The following is a 13,459-nucleotide window of genomic DNA, read 5'->3' as shown; positions in this document are numbered from 1 at the left end:
AGGGTGTCAGGCTGCTGCTTTAGTGATGGAGCTAATGTGCCGTGAACTAGCGCATTAAATGCAAGCGACAGGTAATTTTAACACACAAACATAATGACATTAGCAGGTCGTCCGTTTCATTTGGTGTGCCAAACATGATAATGACACTTATGTGCGCACTGACAATATCGTAAATCAAACCAGAAACAATGTCCTAACAGCTTAAACACAGCAACTTCCCGATAGAATAACACATAACGACATTACAATCGCAAAAGTAACAAGTTAAAGTTAAAATGCGGCGACACGGTAAAGATGATTCGTGCGTCTGCAGGCAAAGAAGGGATTCACCATTCCCTTCACATCCGCAACAGCTGCAACTGAGCTCATCCTCCGTTTCCCCCCAAATCAGCTGAATTAATCGGAGGAAAACTCACCAAAAATTGCCAGCTGGAACAAGTAGAACCCGATGAGGTCCATCCTGCTTAGAGCCAACAATCTCGAGGCAGTAAAAGACTTTCGCGACTGCCCGTGTCCACTGGCACCAAAGTTGTCCAGAAAACGTCGTACTGCGTTCAGTGCTGCTTTCCTCCAAAAATGCGAGGCGCAATCCAAATCATTTCATAGGTACAGAGCACGTCGAGAATCATCTTTTATTCCCCAGCAAATCTGGCGCCAGATGAGGGAAACAGGTGCGCAAATCAGTGGCACTATTTTAATAACAAGTTTGGATGCCGCGTTAATAACCTCATTAGCACTCAAGACACTAATTAAAGAGCGGTGTTGGTCTTCCGGAGTAAATTCGTCTGTTTTTCGTGTGATGCTGTGTCTCTGTCTAACTCCTGAGCGCACGAGAACTGCACTGACACCAAATCACTGGACGCGCAAGAGCACTGCGCTCTGCCCTCCGACTCCACTGACAGCAGAGAAGAGCGAATGCAATTCCATGTTAGATTTATTATTTTAGTATATAATCAGTTATTATATAGTATATAATGATTATAATTATTAGTAGTTAACTTATTATAAATTATATCATTTTTAATTATTAAGGTTATTACATTTATAATTCCTCACGTTTATTACAGGATTAAAGTTTTCAAATACAGTGAAATATAAATGAAATATTAGAAAAAATAAATGTTCTGTGGTATGCTAGAAGGTCACCAACATAAACAGGGAGAGAAAATTTAATTTTAAAGCTTTAAAAATAAATTATTCACTGATTCTTGAGTCATGGGACAAAACATGTCCCACAACTTTACCTGTATTTAGTTCTTAAAATAGCAACATCAATCATAGACAATGACTCTGATATTCTAAACACAATTTAAATAAATAAAAAACTCTATAAAAATATAAAATATATACAGTATATAACAGGAGATGCTCTCAAATAGGTAAAAGCCTTTAAACATGTTCAGCACATTCAACCAAAATAATTCTGAGATTTTCTTCAGTGAATTCAAAATAATATATATATTTATTTATTTAGTTTGTGTTTTATGGCACGGCAACAATTCCATCTCAAACAGAGAGAAATATTCATTCAAGCTGGGAAGCAGAGCTCTCAGCCCTCAGTGTAAATAAGAAATGAGTGACATTTCCATTAGGTTTGGCAAAAGTTGAAAATATGTGTGTGATTGCTTGAGCTGTGTTCGATCTCACTGTATGTTTCTTCTTTTCATCACTGAAGTGTGGATGTAATAATTATGACATAATACCTGCTGCAGGTATTGTGAGTGACAAGGTAGAGAGTGAACAAGTGAGAAAAAGAGAATGATAGATTGCGAGAGAGAGAGAGAGAGAGAGAGAGAGAGAGAGAGAGAGAGAGAGAGAGAGAGAGAGAGAGAGAGAGAGAGAGAGAGAATTTGGCCAGCAAAATGTTTGCCAGCAGGGGTTTGGCACAGCATCCTCTCTCACATGCTGGAAAACTGTGGAAACAGGCATACTAACGGCCCATCTGTTGAGAGAGAGAGAGAGACAGAGACATAACAGAAAGTCCTTTTGCGCAGTGCTGACAGGTGATGACTCTACAGCACATCCTCTTTAGTTTCATCCCGCAGGTTCTGCGCTCAGAACTTTAAAAAATAGATAAAATGTAAGTGTAACTTTTATGCAGTTTGAAGCATAATAAAAGTAAAATGTAATTGTAAATAATGGCATATTGTGGGTTTGAGGTGGGATATGGGTAAGGATAGGGAGAGGTTTGGTGGTGTGGGTAGGTTAAGGGTGGGTTAAGGTGTAAGGGAAGTGTCAACAGTCAAATTAGGCTATAGGTGTAATTACAGAAATGAATTACAGCTGGATTTACATCCAGGTATTCTTTAAATATAAGTAGAACGTAAAAACATCTACAATATATGTACACAATAAGTGCATTGTACATAAATGATTAAAGGGTTAGTTCACCAAAAAATTTAAATAATCGCATAATTTACTCACCGTTAAGTCATCCTAGGTGTATAAGACTTTCTTCTTTCAGCCAAACACAATCGGATTTGAAAAAATCATGGCTCTTCCAAACTTTATACTGGGAGTGAATAGTAACTGAGATTTTGAAGCCCAAATATCCATATTAATAACTTTATAAACTAGAATCACTGGCTTCTGGTAACAGCTGTACGTGAGTCTTGATGTGGCGGAAGAGTGACCTCTGACCCGACGCATGATATATTGATGAACGCGGAAGCGCAGAGGATTGAGCAAAACAAAACACCGGTCACGAATTAAAAGTCTAAAACGAGAATTTTTAAAGAGAAATGTCGGAGGATTTCGAGATAAGAGAAGAGGAGCTTTAGTTTGTTGCTTTGTTTGAACCGCGAGAGAAGTCTACTCTCACCTAAGCTTCCGCTACTCCTACATCCTACATCATACGCCGGGAAAATCTCAGTTACTATTCAATCCCTTTATAAATCTGGGAAGAGATTTTAAAAATCTTTTTGTGTGAACTAACCCTTTAATTTAAATGTACTCATAGTAATATAGTAGCCTACTTAAAGACACTTAATAGTGTAACCAAAAAGCAAAAAAAGAATACAAAATCATGAAACCAATCAATTTAGTCACTGGACATTGACTCACAACATTGTGACACTAACTATGTGACAACTAGCCTATGTCGCATGATTCTTAATTTCCTTTCCCCTGAAATTCATGGTCTAGAATGACAAGTTGTTATAAAAAAAATATAAAAAATTATACATTGCCGTGGGTTATTATCTACGCCATTTCATCTCAGCTTAGTCTAAACTCTAATCTCCTTTAATTAGTTCATCTATCAAACGCTTGCACCTTCGGATGTTATTTGAATGTATATACATATTCATGCGAAATTAAAACGTACATGCTTTGAATTTGTCTGTGGCCTCAACCATCCATTTATTTCCCAAATTATCCATTCTCTGTCACTTTCTTTCTCTCTTTTCAGCTCTTTATTAGGTCCACACTTCTCTCTGAATCACTAGAGTGTCATGGAACCATCAGCCATACCCTAGAGAAAGTGTAACCAACAGAATGATTTATTTATTTAACTTCCCTTACAGAAATTTATATCAGCTTATAATGATTTCAGTCATTATCATGCTTTTCACTTTACAGTAGATCACTGCTTCAAATAAATTAGTACTTCCTTCTAAATAATTGTGTTAATACTTGGGTCATTACTAGTGGGTTACCATAATCTTTAGTTTTGAATTAATTATACATTCTGCATTAATCTCATTAATTATGAAACCAGTATATTTCTTAGTAGTTTTCTGCCAGGTATGAAAAATAGTCAGTAATTGTTATTGAGTTACCTACCTTAGTTACCTTCTACTGACTGCTATTATTTTCTAGTTTGTGGTAAAACTTTAGAAAACTGTTCCGTCATTAATTAATGTCTACACAGGACAAATGAGTAACGCACTATTAACATTCTAGTAATCACTATTAACTAACAAGAAACTTCACTAATAGCTAATCAGTAACTACTATTTTTCATATACCTCCCAGAGAACTACTAAGAACTACAGGCTCATAATTAACATGAATAATGCATAATTTATAATAAGGTAATGGTAACCCATTAGTAATGACTCAAGTGTTGCTACATCCTTCTAAAGGAACTAATAATAATTTGGATCAGTATTCTAAAGTGAAAAGCATGATAACTCTCTAGTAATTACTGAAGTAATTGCTTTTGAGTCTTTTGTAATGTTTTGTATAGTAATTCCTTCTGGTGGATTTGGTAACACTTTAGTCATTACTAGTGTGTTTCCATGATCTTCGCTTTAGAATACTAATCCAAATAATTAGTAGTTCCTTTAGAAGGATGTAGTAACACTTGAATCATACCCAAATCCTTACAAAAACCTCAAAAGCTTACAATGACTTCAGTAAATATTAGGTAGTTATCATGCTTTTCACTTTAAAATACTGATCCAAATTATTAGAAGTTCCTTTAGAAGGATGTAGTAACACTTGATTCATTACTAATGGGTTACCATTACCTTTATATTACACATTATGCATTATTAACATTAATTATGAACCTGTATATAGTTCTTATAGTCCTCAGTAAAGTATGAAATAGTAGCTACTGATTAGCTATTAGTGAACTACCTCATTTAACTGAGCGCTATTACTTACTAATTTGGTCATCAGTTTCTTGTTAGTTAATAGTAGTTACTAGAATGTTAATAGTGTGTTACTCATTTGTTCCTATGTAGTTATTCATTAATGACAGAACAGTATCCTAAAGTAGTTCGTTAATCTGAGTTTCTTGTCACATTGTGTTACTCATTAGTTTCCAACGTAGGAACAATATTCTTAAGTTTTACACGTAATAGAAATGAGGCTGGAGCTGAGGTGGTGGAGAAATGATGGAAGTAAGAAGCTATTTATATATACAGTACTATTGCAAAGTGATTGACAGGGTACAATAAACATACTCCTTCTGAAGTCCATTTAGTTCATCAGACATCATTTTTTTTGTTTTAAAAAAAAACAAACAAACAAAAATACATTACATTTGATCCTGTTCTAGCAGACATTTATCCGAAGCAGTCTAACGTTATGGATGTAATTACATATGCATGATAGGAATAAACTATTAAGAGTAAACAAAACTGTGCACAGGTTCATTTCATTGAAAAGAGTAACCTCTCTAATGGATCATCACATAAACATTTTATATCAATAGAATATTCACTTTCTGTCTCTTGGAAGCAAACACAGTACAAGGAATAAACGACTACAAACCTATTAGGAATATTTCTCTAATAACCAAGAGAATTCAGCTGGTATTATTCACTCATTCCACCATTCACCAATTAATCCATTCATTCATGCAATTACCTAAAAGGAGATTCTGAACCTAAGATTCAAATTACTTTTTTTCAGAGGGTAAACATTGACCAAACACGCAGAACAACCCTTTCTGTCCTCACCAATCATCAAACTCCGTTGACATGACACCATCCTAATTTATTGACTCAACATACAATTAAAACGCAATAACAGGACTCATTTTCAATTAATTTATAATGTTATTCTATTTGGGTAATTGCTGTCATTGTTGTAATTGTGTGGGCTTACAGATTTGACCTCCCCGTCTGTGAGTAGAAGGAACGTGTCAGCAGAAACAGAGGGAGGTGACAACACTGCTTTTTACTTATTATTCCAACTCTGAGACATTAATATGCCAATGGAGCCACAGGAGGGTAACAGGAGTGTGTGTCTACTATATGTGCGACAGAAGCAATTTCAGCATGATGCATCTGATCTGAGACTAATTTAAATGTGCACAGGAAGAGCGAGTGTGAATCTGATGTGTGACGTTTCATGGAAAGCAAGGAGAGAACAGGTCATGCCTTTACATACAACCTTGAATTTGTACTCGTAAGGTTTCTGCGCTTGCTGACATGGAGAGCAGCATCTTTTCATAATATACATAATTTAAAGCACACACAAACTTGCATGCACATCCTCAGACTTGGCCAGAAATAACAATCCTAAAATTTCCTTGAATTGGTTTAGGAAATAGTGTCGTCTCACCCCACCTTTGCACGTATCACATTGCCTTTTGCGTCTGACTCATTTATCTCTCTTTACTGTGTAATGACCATTACTGTCATCTATTTGCAGTGTTCTGAAAGATCAGGACAGTGATTTTCCTCATAATGAAAGACCAAAACTGTCCTGAAATCCATTTTTTATCTTTTAATCTTTTAAAAGTCGTATCCCCCTTAATGCATGATCAAAAACATAGCAGATTATTATGATATCTTGTACCAACTAATTAACCAGTTAGCTATGCTAAGCTAGTTGGTGTCACAATCAATTCCAATTTCATGTTCATGGACTGTTAGTTAGTATTTCATTGGCTGTTTCTCAATATGCGTTCTTCAGTGATCTTGTGTCCTTGTGTTCTCGTACTACGTCATCATCAACCGTCGAAGTTCAATTCCAATACTCAAGAACGCAAGTACAGAGGACGCATGAAGTGCCCGGATGTGTCCTTGATATCGAGGATGCATCAAATGCAGACTTAAGAGAATCGAACCGCTAAAAATCCCAGAAGACGTTGCGGGCAGTCGACGTACGGAAGGCTGTAAGCTTTAAACTTCTCGTTCTCACTTAAGAGATTCCCGCTGCAAGCTCGAAATACGTGACAGCTCGTGAAAGTTTACATTTGTCGGTCTCTTTTGCTTCATTTTAATAAAGTGATAAAGACCTTAAGAAAGCGGCAGTATTTTTATTGGCATATTAAAAAGAATCTTAACATTGACAAAACATAGGTAACACATAGGCTACTCATAAATACACATGGTAAAATAAAAAAGATATAAACTATGAAAACAATGTCTATAATAATATGAAAGAAATGTTTAAAAGGTTGTGACTTATGTTTGTGATGTTGTGTTGTATTTGCCGAGATGGTCAGTTAAGCAGCAATATCGCAGCACATCTCAATTCTCATAAAGATGCGTTCTGCACTCTAAAAACTGCTGGGTTGTGTTAACCCAATTTTGGGTCAAATATGGTCTCACCCAACGTTGGGTTAAAAATTTAATTTAAAAATGGACAAACCCAGCCGTTGGTTTACATTTTTAATGTAACCAATGCAATTTGTCCATTTTTGATTTTGTCCAAAATGCAATTTGTCCATTTTTAAATTGCATTTTTTAACCCAACGTTGGGTGAGACCATATTTGACCCAAAATTGGGTTAACACAACCCAGCAGTTTTTAGAGTGTGTGTTCTCACGTCCTTCCGAGTTCGTTCTTTCAAGGTCGCCTGGCAAGACCAGTCTCAAAGAGAACGCAAGTCTGTTCTTTGCGTTCTTGGAATTGAGAAATAGCCATTGTTTTCCTGTTTCCTTCTTGTGTTCTAGTCACTAGTTTGTTGCCATAGCTACTGATTATGTTGTGCACCTGTGTCTTGTTGAGCTTCTTGGTATCCTGTGCATACTGTATATCCCCTCAGTTTCCTCAGGTCAGTGTTCGGCATTGTCTTTGCATATGTAATGCTCTTGAGCAAGGCACCTAACCCACAGTTGCTCCCTGCTGCCCACTGTTCCAGGTGTGCGTGTCCACGGTTTGCAGTGTGTGTGTGTTAACTACTCACCCTAATGTGTGTGCACTAACTTGGATCGGTTAAATACAGAGGACAAATTCCGAGTATGGGTTACCATACTTGGCCTTCACGTCATGTCACTGTCACTTTTTGAAAATAAAATAACAATGCTTGAATATACTTAGTGTAGTAATTTAAGGTAAGGCAAAAACACGGTTTAAAAGACGGTTTGATGATGTCCTTGCTAATTATTGAAATAATTAATTTCAAACAAAATAAAGTTACTTAGTGTAGCTTTAATTGTCACCCACTTCCAGTTATTTTTACAGTACAAAACAGCTTGTTATGCTGCCTGAGACTGCAAACTTTCTTAACATATCACTTTGTTGTATTGTCATTATCATAAACACATTGGTTTGTAGCTGTGATATACTGCTCCTTCCAAAAGTATTTACACTTGAGACATTCATGGCTGATTCATCAGCACAACAGCTGGTCTATTTTGCCTTCCTGTGCATACGGTATTTACGTCACACAGGACTTCAACTTGCCCATGGTAACAGAAACACTACTAAAATCTACTAAATAAACATTAAGTTTGTCTACTCTTTAAAGAACACAAATACTAATTCCTTTGCAACATCACATTTCCAAATTACTACAGTAGCGCAGATAGTTTTACCGTTTACTGCAGCTTACTTCTAGACTACACTGCAAAATAAGGTGGCTAGAAAACCCATAAAAAGCCGTCTCAGCCAATGAAATGGCTTTGAGGAACGGTGCTAGAATTCAGCAGGTGAATAGGATATTGCATTACACAGGTCTTATTGAGAATGCTAATTCGCATTAGCTCGGGCAACCTGAATTTTTTATTTAAAAAAATCTAAATGTATGATACCATTTTGTCAGATTTATTGGTGATTTGAAATATGTTATTGAAACCTAATCTTGAAAGACAGTTTTGGAGATTTCATACTTGACCCATTCAAGTACATAGAAAATAGCTGCCTGGGGGTGTTGCAAAGATGGCCGCCCAGTGAACTTTTGCTTATGGTCATGTTATAGTGTGGGTTATGTAATGAGATTTCACTGCATGGAGCAGTGGGTGTGAGTGGGGGATTGTGGGGCAAGGTGAAAAAGATAGGATTCACCTAGAAATGATCCCACAGGGGCAACCTGGGACGAATTACTGAACACAAGGCACAGCAGAAGTGCCCTATATAATGAGGGTGAATAACTTAATGTCTGACCGAGTGAAGGAATGAGAGAGAGAGAGAAACTGATGGTGTGGTGTTCCAAGCTCACAGTGACAAGAAAATAGAGCATTTACCCCCTGAATTTTCCACCCCCTCCCATGCTTTAAATACTAGGAGGACAAACCTCATGCTGTGAGGTGGAAAAGTGCATGTTTCTTTTACACATCTGTCTGTAACCAGCCAACCATTTAAAAGAGTTAGTAGTTAGTAGAGTAGCATTAAAGAGCGGTTTGTCTGAGAATTATAACTGTATTCTTCATCAGAATGTTCTTTTCCCGCTGTGAACTCTACAGTCAAACGCTACATGAAGTGTGCAGAGAAACAAAGCTGGGAGTGTGCTGTGTTGGGGAAGCTATTTAAAATGGTTCCTTGCCAAGCTACAAGCTACTCAAAATGTAATGTATTATACAGTAATTAGAAACTACTAAGAGTTTCTATATTGAAGCTACTAAAATGATAATGATCAATACCTGTTTAAATAGGGCAGGCTGGGAAGGAAAACACTTTTTTGCTGTAATGGATTTAACTCAGTGTGCTAAACTTGATATACTTTTTCCACATTTATGTGATGCAAGTTAAAGTCATTTATATGTCAAGTACAAAGAGTGCCACATGCTGTTACAATCTACTCCACAGGGTGAGTTGTAAAGTAGCAGTGAGGTGGGTTGTAAAACTAATAGAAAACATGGACATCAGTTTAAAGTCTCGATGTAATAGAAGTAGCAATAGATCTTTTCTTTCATATCGTAATGTACATAAGAGTGAAATGGATTATCAAAAAAATGTAGAGCAGGGACTTTCTATCAGTTTCAGGATGGAGGCAGATCTAAATGCAAGGTCGAGTTTGAATTTAAGACAGGGGCAGGGACTAAAAGATGGGAGAAATCTGCCATTCATCACCACAAAGAAGTCTGTCATTTCTACTGCAGATCAAATTGACATTTTATATTAAAATTACAAGCTCAAAAATAAATTTAAAAAATGAAACATGCACTGATGAATGTTCACAATAAGAACAATGAGATGCATTTAAAAAATAGATAGGGTGAATTTCCATTTCATGCCGACTTAAAAGAAATGCATGTGGAATTTAAATGTAATCAATCAATCAATCAGCCAATAAATACATAACATTATATACCAACCACCATCTACAGTACCCCTTTCCCAACTCACTTCATTTCATTTTAAGCATTCTACACATTTTACCATTCAAAAGGATTTAAAAAAAGGTAAAAAGGTTTATCAGTTCTGTAATTCTGAATCCATAAAACTGATCGTATTGGTTTCAGTAGGGAGAATCAGCACGGAGAATCCCTATTTCTGACGATTTAAGAGAAAATGACTTTGTCCCATGACAGTACTTGGGTTGTACAATAAGTAATCTGTAAGTGCAGAAAAATGATGGTGAAATATTAGACTGTCCTGACTCCTGTGACTACATCACAGACTGTTCATTTCGCTGTGCGCAGTCATAACGGTAACGCTTTAGATTACAGGCCGCAAAGTACAGCATATTTAAAACGAATTTACAGTGTAATTTTCAGTTTGGCAGTGTACCTATAAAGTACTTATGTGTAAGTATAAGGGAACAACATGTAAAGTTTGGGGAATAAAGGGGTAACAACCGGAGAATTAACAAATAATGTATACTGTAAGTATTTATAGAACTAAGGATTCTAGTATTATGATACAACAATCTTACATTTGCGCTGGTGATAGTTGGTCGGAAGCGAAAAGATGAGTAAATTATGAGCATTTCTGGGTGTACTGTATATTCTTTTAATACATAATGCAGAATAGCAAGAGACATGGGATTCCTTCTTAAGATTCATCAGTGAAAGATTGAAAAAGAAGAAGAGGAACAAGACGAGGAATACGCCAAGCAAGAAAAACTAAAAAGGGACAAAACGTGCTACTTTCTGTATTTGAAATGAAAAGTTTATTTAAATAAAAAAAAAGGTTAAGATGAATTAGAAGTGTTATACATCTGTTTTGAAATAAGTTGTTTTTCAAATAAAGATTTCCGAGTCAGTGATATTAGATTGTGTATGTATTTTTATTGTACTTACCATGTAACTTCATGGAACAAGAGGGTAACAAGAACCACGTTAATTTACAGCCTGCAATGTCACACTTAGCCTGTATGCAAGGTAACAAGCACCACTTTAATTTACAGCCCGCAATGTCACACTTACCTTGTAACTACATGGAACAAAAGGGGAACAAGCACCACTTACCCTGGACAAGAGTATATTTCCCCATGCAGTATTAAAAAATAATTGCAATAATTTGACTTGCCTTGAAACATGTAAACCCAAACTAAAACATCAGCACTTTTGCTATAAAAATGTACTGTATAAATACACACATATGTAATTTTTAGAAAAACCTATATGTATTGGTACACTATTATTACAAAAAGGTACGCAGTGTATGTTCTCGCTAAATTGCTCCCAAATGTAAGATTGCTGTATCATAATAGTAGAACAAGTACCCCTTAGTTCTAAAATACTTACAGTATAAATAATTTGTTAATTCTCCTGGTTGTTACCCCTTCATTCCCCAAACTTTACATAGGCGTTTGTTCCCTTATACTTACATGTACAGTAAGTACTTTATAATTACCGAAAGTTACGCTGTAAATTCATCATAATTACGCAGTACTTTGCGGACTGGGATCTAAAGCGTTACCGTCAAAATCTGGAACCAGCCACGGACTTACGCCATGATTCTGTTGCATCTGCTGTCCCTCGGCACTGCAGTGGTTAGATAAATGTGTTAGTGAAGTTCCTGCGGCAGTAATGCCAGCCTCCAGCGTCTGGCACAGGATATCAGATGTGACATGATGCATAGACAGCAAATGCAAGTAAGAAAAAAAAGAGATGAGTGAGTCTTCTATGGACCATGAAGGGCATAAACAGGAGGAGTGAGAGGTGCGTGTAACAGTGAACTATGATGACAAGATGAGACAATTCAGCCTCATGTTCTTGGCAAAACATAACATCTAAACAGCGCTCTGAGATTTGCTCGTAAGACCGTTAGCTTACCTTTAGGAGTGCTTACTGAAAACAGAAGGCTTAACAGACTTATGGGAGATCTTTTAAAGCCCCTTACAGCACAAAACATCCAGTCCACTCATCAGACTTTAGGAAAAACTGCTTACACGGATTGATGATCGTGAGGTACTGATGAAACACACAGACAGGAGAATGGCAGGGGCCTGCCTGTGGGTAAATGCGTAGGGAAACCTAAGCTGTAGTCTTACAACGGTGAAGATGGCGCAACAGGATGCAAGAACATTAGGTTTCTTTTGGGAATCAGCATATTCTCCTTTAGGATATGATTATCAATCACTTTCAGCATTTCACAAGAATAGAATTAGTCACTGTGGGGTGTAGGAGACACTGTTGGGGACTACTAACACTACCGTTCAAAAACGGTGACTTGGGATCAGTCATTTTTAGTTCATTATACTAAAAACTGCATTTATTTGATCAGAAATAGTAATTTTATGAAATATTATTAATTTTTTTATTTGAAATATAATATTTTTATGACATTGTAAATGTCATGTATTATTATAAATGACCTGTATCTCAAATGTATTGTTCAAAAGTTGTTTTAACAGTTTTCCCCCACAGCTTCACTGTTTTATAAGTGGTGGATTTTCAAAACTCTTGGTATAATCTTTCAACAGATCAATAAACATAACTAATTGTCATGTACTGGCTTGACTTGATAAATCCAAAACAAGATGCTTGACGCAGATGAATAATGAAACACCAGAACGAAGACACAACACAAGACAATGAACAGACAATGACTGGGAGTTTAAAGGTAACGAGGCTAAATGAAGGACAGGTGTTGGTGATTAGTTGACATGCTAAAAAACAAGATTATCTATGTGTAACCGGTCCTTCTCGACCCGGGGTGCGTTTCCCAGAAGCATTGTTAGCCAACTATGGTCGCAAGTTCTGTCATTATCAGCATAGTTCAATGAGTCGGTGTTTCCCAAAAACATAGTTCTAACAAACATTCGCAAACAGCATCGCAAATTTGTATGGTTGGAACGACTATCTTTTATTTAGAATACACATACAAAACACTTTTAGTTTGTCAAAAGATTTAAAGTGCCATAAATTTGGGAAGGATACACCCATGTATCCTCGCTCATTACTCTTAAAGCTGCAGTCGACAAGATTTGTTTGATCATATTCACTGAAATCGACACTATGCTCCGACAGAACAACATAAATCAGCCGGTTTTAGAATAAAACCCGCACTTCTACCTCCACCTACAGTGTGTTATTTGTTTTGCAAAAACCCACCGCTCCCGGTTCTTCTGGTCCAATCAGCGCAGGGCTGTGTGAGATCTGACTGTCAATCACAGTTCGTGCACACGCCACAGATCCCCCCTCCCCTCTCGCGCACTTTACAATATCACATGCACACGCAAGTTCGCAGGTGTGTTGGATTGTACGAATCGTGATGGCAGAGAGAAAATCTACTAACAAGCCTCCAATTCCTCGGTTAACAACCAGAGCTAGGAGGTCCAAAACAACCAAGGAAAAAATTATGCTTCGATGCTGAAGAGACAGGTGCGTTCACAGAAAATCTGGTGCACACACACTGATGAGCACGAACTCGATGGGAGGGTGCTC

General features: G+C 36.8%; 1 protein-coding gene across 1 annotated transcript in view; it reads right to left on the bottom strand.

Moving 5' to 3' along the window:
* The window catches only part of gfra4a (GDNF family receptor alpha 4a), a 110,287-nt gene extending 109,462 nt beyond the window's left edge, over positions 1-825 (bottom strand). Inside the window, exon 1 of the mRNA XM_082153650.1 lies at positions 417-825. Coding sequence (XP_082009776.1) covers positions 417-459 — 43 coding nt within the window. The 5' untranslated portion in view covers positions 460-825. The remainder of the gene's footprint in view (positions 1-416) is intronic.
* Positions 826-13,459: the final 12,634 nt, after the last annotated feature.

Source organism: Leuciscus leuciscus (assembly GCF_965113295.1).
Source record: "Leuciscus leuciscus genome assembly, chromosome: 22".
Lineage (NCBI taxonomy): Eukaryota > Metazoa > Chordata > Actinopteri > Cypriniformes > Leuciscidae > Leuciscus > Leuciscus leuciscus.
The sequence above is the reverse complement of the archived record's forward strand: the minus strand, read 5'-3'. Positions and strand labels throughout refer to the sequence as shown.